This window comes from Sitophilus oryzae, unplaced genomic scaffold (genome assembly GCF_002938485.1).
Source record: "Sitophilus oryzae breed Bouriz unplaced genomic scaffold, Soryzae_2.0 scaffold_227_pilon_pilon, whole genome shotgun sequence".
In the NCBI taxonomy this organism is placed as follows: domain Eukaryota; kingdom Metazoa; phylum Arthropoda; class Insecta; order Coleoptera; family Curculionidae; genus Sitophilus; species Sitophilus oryzae.
The window spans coordinates 2154106-2166496 of NW_022146782.1; the positions used below are offsets into that span (position 1 = coordinate 2154106).

The 12391-nt window shown below is 31.9% G+C and overlaps 1 protein-coding gene across 1 annotated transcript in view; it reads right to left on the reverse strand.

Annotated features, from left to right (window-relative positions):
- Positions 1 to 12391, reverse strand: part of LOC115884263 — a 113600-nt gene that overhangs the window by 25245 nt on the left and 75964 nt on the right. The window contains exons 9-11 of the mRNA XM_030902776.1: positions 8035 to 8232; positions 3541 to 3863; positions 1261 to 1456 (exon numbers count right to left, since the gene is read on the reverse strand). Coding sequence (XP_030758636.1) covers positions 1261 to 1456; positions 3541 to 3863; positions 8035 to 8232 — 717 coding nt within the window. The remainder of the gene's footprint in view (positions 1 to 1260; positions 1457 to 3540; positions 3864 to 8034; positions 8233 to 12391) is intronic.

The following is a 12391-nucleotide window of genomic DNA, read 5'->3' on the forward strand; positions in this document are numbered from 1 at the left end:
TTAAGTCGCAAAAAAAATCACCCTCGGAATTTTTTTGTCGAATTAAAACGACGGCGATTTTTCTGTCTTCAAAAAGATATAAAAACATAACACAAAAATTAAAATATAGATTTATAAATAACATACACAAAAATGAAACAACGACGTTTATTAGTTAATTTTCTATAAACTATAAATAAAAAAATCTAAACTATCAAAAAAAACTCTAAGAACTATAAATAAAACTACAAAACAAAATCAAGTTTTCTAGTACGCTGTTTGGAAAACCTATCAATAACAGCATCAACATTTATTTCAATATCTTTATGGATATTGATTAGAGTTAACCCCACTAATCTGTCCTGGCCAATAAGAACACTTTGTGTGCTTTTAATTAGGTCGAACATATTATGAACGATAAATCAACATAATTAAAAGCATACCAAGTGTTCTTATATGTCGGATATTAATTAAAAAAAATCCTTTCATAGTCAATGACTATTTCAATTCTCGTATCTCGTCAAGCGTCAGGGGGGGGGTACTGGGGTACCCCCCCCTTATCTACGCCCTTGGATCGAAATGCGGGATGCGGCAGAAGCTGTAGGACCCCCGCTTTATATATATGACGTCACAACAATATATCTACTTATTGATTGCTCGAACATAGAAATATTAAAAAAAAACGTTAATTGGTTACTAACTCAGACAAATACTATAATTTGACAAACATTAATGTACAAAACGAAGGAACAAAGATATACAAACCCACAGAAATAGAAAGATTTTTTTATGATATACAGAAATCAGGGAAATGTTTATTTTTTTACCCAGTGGTTTTATACAGGTACGAACAAAAAGTTATTACTCTTCAAAATAGTTTAAACATATATAGGTGGCGCCCCTACAAATAGGAGACATTATTAACATAAAAATCAAATTTTCTCATGTCAAAAAACTCCCAGACACCAATTTTCATCTAAATATTGACGTTACTTCAGAAATTATTTGGAAAAAATCGAAATAAAAATGAAATTTCTACAGCCTGCATCTTCGAAATTAACTATTTCAGGGCATACATTTATACGAACTATTTTTATCTGCAGAATATGCTGCTCTGCTGAGGTTTCCGGAATAGAATTCGGACCACCCAGTATAATATTTGGTCTTTGTACAAATCAGATGTAAACAGACAAATGCTAGGTTGCCAGCACTGTTTTTTTTTTCAACGTGTGCAGATTACCAATCCAAAAATACTATGATAATAGTGTTAAATCTACTTACATAATGCCGACATGCTCCTGCACATGCCCTTGACAATGTCAGACGGTCTCAAGGTCGGCTCCTCCACCACCTCCACGATTTCCGCCCCTCTGGGCTCCAACAGGTGGGGGTCGTTGGGATCGATGAGCGCAATCTGATTGGCTGGAAGCGGCGGCGGCGGGGGTGGAGGCGTGGTCTCTCCAGGCACGGAAATCACCTGCAAAATAAGGGACAGAAATTAAATTAAAATCGTTATGATGCGATCATGGGCATCCAGATCCAGAATACTGAACAAGTTTCTTGATGTATTATGTTTGATTTGTATAAAATTTAAAATTAATAAAAATGTACTTATGGTAAATATAACAGATAACTAACGATAACTATAATATAACTACTAATCCGATATCGCTTTACGGCAATTTTAGTATTGATTTTGGGTCCTCATCAACACACTTACAATAAAATAGGTATTACAGGCTACAAATTGCTTAAAAATTCGGTCCACTAGAACACAATATACAGGGTGAGTCTTAAATAAGTGCAAATATTTTCAGGGCTGGTAGATCTCGAAAAAGAAACATATTTTCTCTTAACCATTTTTCTAATAAGTCCAAAATAACCGCGTCATTTAAGTTTGAAAATTTAAAAAAAATTGATTTTTTTGGAAAAAATTTGAGAGCCACCGATTTTTTTCTGTATTTGCATCTCTTTAGTGGCGTAACTATGGTAATATCAGAGATTAAGAAATTATACCGTGGAAAAATTTACGGTGAACAGGCAGTTCTAAAAAGTTTTCGAAAAATATACAGGGAAATTTAAATGAAAATGCACGATTTTCAACATCCTTTTTTTTCGAAAAAAAAACCTCATAGACGTGTTCCTGGGGTCGAAATATACCACCCCTGAAAATACTTGCACTTATTTAAGACCCACCCTGTATAAAACTTTAAAATACATGAAAATTTTAAGGTGCCCATTATTCGTGCGGGTGAGGGTATAAAGGATCTCTCCAAAAAAGGCGCTTTCAATCTTTTCAATTGTAGAAAATTCTCTCGGTTGGTCAAGTAACGAGCAGGTCAAAAATAGGGTACACACCTAACCTTCACTTCAAGTGGTACCGTGTACGGGGTGTTTTTTACGTAAGGAAGAACTGATCCAAAAAGTTTATTTTAATTATTACTTGTGTTAAATGTATAAATATAATAGTATTAGCATAGAATATACAGATTATAAACTTTGTTTTTTCTTTATTGTTTTTCGTGGTTCCAATTTTCGGAATCGGGCACTAGTTAAGTTACTAGTTTGCGCACACAGCTCATCCACTTATGGCCTCTAAAATTGTGCACAGCGCCTGACCAGCACAGTTATTAGAGAGATATCGGAAAACCGAATCAGTATTTACGCGTACCTTATCATGGTTACGATATGCGCGAGCTAAGGTGCGAGTCAATTTTTAACGCAACACCCGCTAATAACGTTACCGCCTGACCTAATTTGCGGATCAATTACACCAAGCGCTATTTCTAAATAACGTTTAAAAATTGCTTAAATAAGCATGTGCGGGTATTTGACAACCGGGGCCGGCGAGATCTTTTATTTTAGGTTATGTTTGAATTGTTTTGAATTATTACTTTAGTTTTATTAGGTAATTTGATATTTAAGTATCTGGGATTAGTTTTAATTAAATAAATATGGCCCAAAATATGTGGATTCTACCTCTTCCAATATTAAAGAACCTATAAAGAGGCTTAGGTTTACAGCAGAAGACGACTTAGCCCTTCTAAGAGAATTTGTTGCTTGTTGCCCTAAACCTACTGGCAGACGTTGAACAATAAAGCACTGGAAATAAGCACTTTAGCCCTTTAGTTTTAAAATATCTAGTAAACAAAACAATTTCAAAGTTTTAAATTCAAAGTTAGGTTAAGTTTAAATAGCGGACGCGACGCGAACATAATTCTTTCCGATCCGATAACTATAAATGAAGAAATGATTATTTTATATTTCTCTATGCTATAAATGAAGAGAGTTAATACCACCTCACGTAAAGGAAATAACACCTGGCCTTATTAACGTCCATGTACGCTATTCGGATTAGCGATATCTCTCTATTACGCTGTTTATTGTTATTTTACGCTTTTTTACGTTTATTTTTGCGCACCGGAAATTTTACTCGTTTGCACATCGTCATAAAAAAACAATTTTTGTACTACGAATTAGGGATAAGATTTTTATCTGTATACATATAGTATACCTAATCTGTGGTATTATGTACTTCATAATTTTTAAAAGTGAAATTACCCTTTTTAGCATTTTTGCTGGATGATTATTATTCGACTGATTGCTCGATTGAGAAACTGACGAACGTCTCGATCCTAGTTTCGATTTATCTCGTTCATCTTCGGAACTCTCCGAACGAGATAATTTTGGAGACGACGATTCTTTTTGTTGATCCTTTCTGTTTGCTTTTTCGATCTTTTGCGGTTTTGGTAAATATTCGTTGGCCTTGTAAATGGTGTTCTTATCATTTCCGTTGGTGGTACTAGCGGTGTTTGGAGGCAATTTTACGATAACGTTGCATCCGGAATTGGAGGAACTGACCGATCCCGAACGGCTGTGGGAACCTGAAAAAAGATTAACATAAAAATAACAGTGTTAACAAAAAAATCTGACATTAAAGAGAATATGTTTTTATTACTAGAGATAGGTCAAATTAGGTAACGTAGTTAGTTTTCTGATTTGCCCAAAATACAAAAAAATCGACACAAATTTGACATTTCTTATTATAGTCCAGTCATCTTAGTCGAAATAGGGTAGGAATCTCGGAATTCAAGATAACCGGCTGTAAACTCGTATAAACCTTTATTTTAACATCCTAAAACATGTCTTAAAACCTACATATGATTGAACTGAGGTCAAATGTCAAAAAATCGATTTTTTGCGCATTTTTTGCAAATATCTCGTTCCCTTTCACATTTACGCTATTTGAATTCATTATAAATATTATAGAGGATACAATTCTCTACAACTTTTGTTTCAAAAATGTTTTTGTACCTCAAACCGTTTTTGTGATAGAGAGACGTGAGCGCGCAGTCTTTCATTATGTACGGGATTGTATCATTCAAGTTCAACCTGTAGTCTCGGTCAAAAACAAGCCGTATAAAGTCCGTTAATTATTGAAAAATATATAATTATAAATAATTTACATTTTCTCATAAAAGATCATATTATTGAATATAATAATCTTCATTTAATACCACTTACCTCTTCGTACAATTAGAAAATTATTAAAGAAATACTTTAATTACATTTTAATTATAGTTAGATTTCTACTAATTACATTTAAAGTAAATAGAAAGACAAGAAATACATTTTTAATTTATATGTCTATTAAAAAACACGATTTAATACATTTCTCATGGTTGAAATTAAAAAAAAAATGAATAAAAATAAAAAGAACTCCATGTTCTTATTTTTAGTTTTCTTCTTCTTCATCAACGTCGTCTGGTCCTTGTAAAATTTCAAATTCTTCTTCATTTTCATCTTCATTTCGACATTTGTCTCAAAGACTTCTAGGATTTCGGGGTCAAATGTACCATCTTCATTGACATCACTCTGATAGGGTGAAGCATTGAGACAAGCGTAAGCTTGTCTCAATGCCTACCATTAATGGGTAACCATTACACTGGCCACAAGCTAAAGAGCACGGCAACCCTGATTTCCTGCATCCACATCGCGAACCACAACCATTCTTGCAGTTGCAGAATATTGTGTTCAGCAAATTTTCTGGAGCTGGAGGTAGAATAGTAGGAGTAGGTTCCAGGAATCCATTGCGCATTATCCAATCCCAGTCCTGGGGTTCTAAATCATGCCCTAACCAAGTCTGAACTTGGTAGTAAACACGATTGAAATGTTAGTGAGCTGCTGCACTTGTTGGTGGAAGATTTGATAATTGCCCAGGTTTATTCAGTTTGGTTGATTTAATGAATTGTGTATAACGAAGATGATTGATGCTATAATTAAAATGTAATTAATGATATTATTATGATCATATGTAGGTTTTGAGACATGTTTTAGAATGTTAAAATAAAGGTTTATACGAGTTTACAGCCGGTTATCTCGAATTCCGAAGTAAAACCCCTAAGATGACTGGACTAAATTGCCTAGTCGTAACACTCGTAACCAATGTGACCATAGAGGCCAGAGATATAGGAGTGTATGACGTCACAACAGTAAACTAGAACTTATAAGCATGGAAAAGTGGGAAGACCATTACAAACAGTTACTGACAGAAAACAGGATAGAATTCAAACTAGAAGTGCCAGATTTGAAAAACGCAAAAAATATACATGTAAATGATTGGAAAAAAATTCGAGATAACCGGCTATAAAGCCGGTTATCTCGAATTCCGAGGTGAAACCCCTAAGATGACAGGACTATTAGAAATGTGGAAATGTGACTTTATTTATTAAGAGTATATTATATTTGAGAAATCTGCCTAATGCTTAACTTGATCCTGTCGTGTTAAGTCACACCTAAAATTCCCAACACACGTGCTTGGATTAAGGCTTGATTAAGGTTTGTAGAGCTTCAGCATTTGCCATATAATAGCGAGCAATTTGTAACAAAATCATATAAATTATATATCATTGTAATCACAAAACTTCAATCTATTTCCGTATTGTAACGGAATTTTAAATTATGTCTTTATTTTCGAGAAAATTTAGTCCGAACATAAGGAATATTTTGTTGATGTTTGACCATCAAAGTCTTAAAAATATAGAAGTTGTCTAAAAATGTACTACAATACGGATATAGTATAATCCTTTATCTTTAATTTCCTTCTTCATTTGTGTAAAAATACCTAGTCAGTTTTACATAAAACGTTAAATGCCGAACGCTTATTTTGCTACTTTTTCGGACTAGTGAAATAGGCTCTTAAAGTTAACCAACAAAATTACGTTATTACGTATTAAAAGTTATTTAAGATTTAGTTTCCTATTTTTTATTTACCAGTTAAATTCTTCACTTTACTATAATTTCTATTTTTATTGTCGTTATTTCGAATATTTTGATCAGTCCCTTAACTTTTATATATGGGTTCAAAAATAATTGTTATTACATAAAAATGAAGGATAAAAATTGATTTTCATCCTCCATCTGAAATATATGCAATTTTACCGTCGTGTATAAAACAATTTTCTTTCCATAACAAGTTACGTTTTAAAAAATATTTTTGCTGATTGATTGCTGATTGAATTGGAGCCAGAAATGGCTCCAAAGGAAATAACCAAACCAAGTCAATAGATATTCAGGCTGAGACGACAAACGCCATATCCAAACTACTTCCATTTAAATCCTGAATAACTTATGAAAAGGAATACAAAAATTTTCAAAAATGGAAGCAATTAAAAAACGTGCCAGAAGAAATAAAGTTTTTAACTAGAGATGGGCGGTTATTGGTAAAAAAACCGGTTATAGGTTAACCGGAATTATCTTTAAAAAATAATAACTTGACAAAATTAACCGACACAAATTAACCGGTTATTCAAATAACCTAACCTAGCAAAACTAAATATTTAGTTTTCCTATAGGTTTACTTACCTCTACACTCCATAGGTCTACTTCAAATTTAGATAAACTTAGTTAAATCGCATGATTAAATAGAGATTGTAGCAATGTAAGTATGTATATGTACAAAATGAATTTAAATAAAAATGCTAACCTCACTTTTTTGAGTAGACATGGATATGATATTAAAACTAGTAATTACTTAACGTTCAAATAAACCACACAACTCACAAGTTCTACAATCTACAACCAAGTTATTTTAATCAAATACCAAAGAAAAATAAGGAGACTGAATGAATAGATAATGAAAGATTATCTTCATTCATTACTTGAACTTTAATTTTGTATTCTTTAGTCTAAGCTTCAAGAGAGACTTCAAACTACAAATAAAATATATTTACGGTGAAACGTGGGTGAAACTGGGCGAAACCATGGAAGACTTTTGAAGAACCGTTGAAAATCCGTTAAAGTCGGTTAAAATTTAAATATAGAATTTAGAGAATCTATTTGAAGTTAGGTTCGTATCACTTGGCTAGCTGGTGGCTAGTAGTAGTCTATGCCATTAGTACTTTGTTTTACGGCCTGACCTGTCAGGGCCATTTGGCCGTTGTTTTGATTATTATCATCAGGGTTCGCCTGATGCCTGATTTAATTTTGACATTTGATGTTTGATGTCATATATTTTCGTTTTGGGAGCGGGAGCGGGATCTCCCGTTATCGTCGTAATATCTGGAAGATCCGTGCCGTTCGCTTCTTCGAAATTTACGATTCAAACAGCTAATATTTAATTGTTACTTATTTTAAACAAGTACGATTTTTTAAAAAATAACCGGCTATAGGTTATTGAACGTAATGCAAGGTTATTAGGTTAACTGGTGAAAAAAAAACTACCTTTAAATAACCGGTTATTTTAGAAGAAAATACCGGTTATTCAAAAAACCGGTTACTTTTGCCCATCTCTATTTTTAACCTATCCTCGCCAACCTTTATCTACTATTTTTGATACATATAAGGCAATTTTAACAGTTTCTATGGAAAAAAAATAATATGAAGCTTAACAGTTAAATTAAGTGACAACAGAAGTTGCAATGTAAAGTAAAAAGTAACCTAAACTAATTTAACCATTACCTGGTTAAATTAAACTATATTTATTACGCTTTTTATTTTACTAATTTTTTTCTTTTGGAGTGATCAGACATTATTACTTAAAGTAAGAATGATTACCTGAATCTCTAGATCTAGATCTTCCGGTTTTACCATTCTGAACATTCTGTCTTTCTTGCTTCCTTGATTCTTCCCTAACTAGGTAAATATCTTCATAATCATGGTCGTGATCGTTCGATCTGACAGATGACAGATCCGACGATGACAGGTTCTCGTCAGATCCGGCGCCGGAAGATGACGAATGGACTTCCACTTTGACTGAAACAGAAAAGAAATACTCTGTTGTTATAATTCACTACAAAAATGTTTGTGATAAAAATGCTAGATTTTAAAAGTACTATTTAGACATATTAGTGAAGTGAGAGCGTCAGTAATGTATGAGATACCAAATTTTTGTTGTTACAAAATTATTTGATTGCAACAAAACGTTTTACATACAAATTTACTCACCTTTGAACATAATTTTTATAACCTGATATTAATAATAGACATCTTAGTAACTGGCAAGCTCAACCAATGAAGTAATAGCAGGAAAACTAGTAATTTTTCACAGATATAATAATAAACTTTCATTTTAAAAATCCTAGTGGAAATAATTGCTTCTTAATCCTCATCAAAGATTCGATTTATAATTTTTTCTTACGGTATTGCACAAATCGGTATCTCATTATTAAATTGTTTTATGAAAGTTTTAACAAAAAAAAAAGCAAATATTGATATTAAACAGGTTAAAAATAAAATAAAATAGCTAGAAATACCGAAATTCGTCTATAATTAAATATCAATAGTCAAAGTATTGTAGGTCTATACAGGGTGTCCCAGAAATAAGTGCAAGTATTTTAACTGGTAGTATAGTTCAACCCCAGAAACACGCCTTTTTTTCGCAAAAATTTTTTTTTTGAAAATTTCACACCTCTACTTTTCAACCAATAACATGCTTTAATGTTGACTAGTTACCATGGCAACTGAAAAAATTTCCGGAAATTTTTTCGAGGCGCCACGAAACTTTAGTGGAAATTTTTTGACAGTTGAAAAGGTAAACATAAGATCTACAATCATAATGTGAATGAACTACAATGTCTATATATTGAAATATTACCCATTTCAGTTTTAGCATTTGATGTAACTAAGATTGGTAATATTTTTTATTTAAGGAAATATGTTAGATATACCTACATATGAATTTCTTCGAAATTGCCATGTTCTAAAAAATATAGTTCTGCCGCCTTTATTTAACTAAAGCTGGTATTTTTCTATTTAACGAAATATGATGGATATACACTTGATTTTGATTTTCGGGTGTTATCTGGTTTTATATTTTCAATTTCTTCTTTAATGACTTGTTGGTTTACTTTTCCAAATCGCGACATTTCGCTATACACTTCTTACTCTACGTACAGACGTTTTAAAACTAGTAATAGCTTAATGACAGAATCGCAAACAAAAATGACAAAACACATAATATGTCAAAAACATCAATACCTTGGCCAACTTAACAAATTGAAATTATTTTAAAATGTCATGTTGGATTAATATTTTTTTTTTTCAAATTTAGGTGTGAAATTTTCTTACCGAATACCACGCAAGCTTAAATTATTCCTGGAAATTTTCTTTCGGGCACGAATATTTTAGGAAAATTACTTTTCAAAATATTCGTGCCCTCAGAAAAATTTCCGAAAATAATTTAAGCTCTTGTGATATTATAAGTGAAAATTCGGAATTTTTTTAAATTTTTTTTAGTTTTTAGTTAAAAAAACATAATTTCTTGATAATATGGCAACATGTAGATTAAATTTACAAGAAAGAATATCCAGAAAAGATCCAGTGGTTCTCAAAATTTGAGCAAAAAATCATTTTTTTGGAAATTTTCAAAGTAAAATAACTCCGTTATTTGAAAAACGATAAAGAGAAAATATGTTTCTTTTATCGAGATCTACCACCCCTTAAAATACTTGCACTTATTTCTGGGACACCCTGTATATATTATTTAACTAAGATCTAGTCCATTGCCTGGAAACTTATATGGTGAAATTTTGATAAAATAATTTAGTACTCACTAAAAACACGGTATGTCGCTAGTGGTAGGAAAAATAATTTTTAGAGGTTACTAGTTTATTTGGTTGCCTGTGATATGCATATACAGGGTGTTTCCTAATTAATCTAAGAAATAAAAAAAATCGTTACAAAACGGCTTAGGCGGGCTCTTAATAAGTATATTTATTTTTTTCTCGGCAACCGTTTGATGAACAAGAAAAACTCAAAAGATCAATTTTGTTGAAAAAGAATGGCCAGTCAAGAAAAAAATATATTTTCTTTAAAAAAGCAGTAGTGTACTATTTATGTTAAGCAAAATATCGATTTTTTTTTAATTTTTAACACCCTGTAGATCAGAAAGGAAGTACTTTAGACCCAATGGTTATATAAAAATTATTTTAAGAACAGATGAGGAATCACACCACAATTTTTTAGACTAATTAGGAAACACCCTGTATATTGTCAACTTGACAATGATTGTTGATAAATCAAAAAATATCTTTTCTGTGAAAAAAGCCCGATTTTCGCAGGAAAAATTTTGGTTTTTATTGAATTTGGGCCTGCGTCTGCAAATACCCGGTATGTTGTTTAATATTCTGTCTATCTAAATTTTAAATATCATAGTCAGAAATAGTTTTATTATTTATTAACTGTAAAAATGGTATACTTATAAGTTTTATCAAATATTGTGATTTACTTTCTACCTTGTAGTCAAAATTTATATTTAATAAACTGTAAAATATATATATTCTTATGTTTTATTAAAGTTACTCTGATATACTAATATATCAGTGTAACTTTAAAACTAAATCCTTTGAAATCAAATATAAACATAAAAAATATTTGCAACAGAAAAGGCGAAGGTGCTGAGTTAAACGTAGTCTCTACTAAGAACACGGATCTTAATAGAAGAATATTTTCTTTTATCTATGGATCTAGTCTTTAGAATATATGTATATACAGGTTGAGTCATAAATAAGTGGAAATATTTAAGAGGCAGTATATTTCGACCCCAGAAACACGCTTACGAGTTTTTTTTTAACATCAACATAATATTGCTTATGTTTGGACTAAATTTTCTCGAAAACAAAAACATAATTTAAAATTCCGTTAGAATACGGAAATAGATTGAAGTTTTAGGAAATCTCATGTAAATTTTAATGGGATCAATTATTGGCTTGCCTAATTATTTTAGAGAATAATTCTATTTAGGTTTATTGAAGAGCACTAAAACCCACATTCAAAAGAATAACTTTAGATATTTTTGATTAGCTCGTTTACGAGTTATCGCCGATTTCTTTTTAAATATTTCTCCTTTCTTATGGCCCTGTATTTACTTATGAGCACCAGTCAAGGTAAAAGATAACTGTCAAATGAAGTTGTCATTTCAGAAATTTTTCTATTTAGTGCTTTATTATTATTATTAAAAACTCATACCTACTGAATATATTAGCCATGAATTACTACCGAAGAAAAAGTATTGATGATTAAATGGTATTATCAAGGAAATAGTTATCAAAAGGTGTCGGACATGTTTGCTGCTCTGTATCCGAATAGACCGATACCTGGAAAATCTACAATCGCAAGGAATATCCAGAGATTTGAGACCAAAGGTACCCTAATAAATAACTGCAGATGTGAAGCAAGGCAGGAACAAAGAGAAGATGCAAGAAATGATACCGACTTGGAAGTTTTATTGTGCGTGGAAGAGAACGATGGAAAGATCAGACAAGGAAACTTGAGGATGAAATAGGAATAGATCACACTACAGCGTTTCGAATTTTGAAACGACATAAATACTATTCCTTCAAATATGAAAAGCACCAAGAGCTACGAGATGGGGACGAAATACGGCGGCAGGCGTTTTGTTTTGATATGATGGAAAGAGCAAACACGGATAGGGAATTTTTAAAAAACATATGTTTCACTGACGAATGCACGTTTACCTTAAATAATGAACCCAATGTTCAAAATTATCGATATTGGAACAAAGAAAACCAACACAGGTTTGTCGAAACAAGGACGCAATATCCACAGAAAGTAAATGTTTGGGCAGGGATATTCGGACACAATATTATCGGGCCATTATTTCTTACGCGAAATTTAAATGCAGAATATTATTTGGAACTACTCGAAAATCATATTTTACCTGCTTTACATGATGCCGCTAGGGAAAAGCAGGAAGTTTGGTACCAAATGGATGGCTGCCCGGCACATAGTACCCTGGTTGTTCGGGAATATTTAGACAATAGTTTTAACGGAAACCTTATTGGCCTAAATCATCCAGTAAATTGGCCAGGAAGGTCTACTGATATTTCGCCAAATGATTTCTTTCGCTGGGGCCATTTAAAAAACAGGATATACAAGGATAAAAAATATCCAA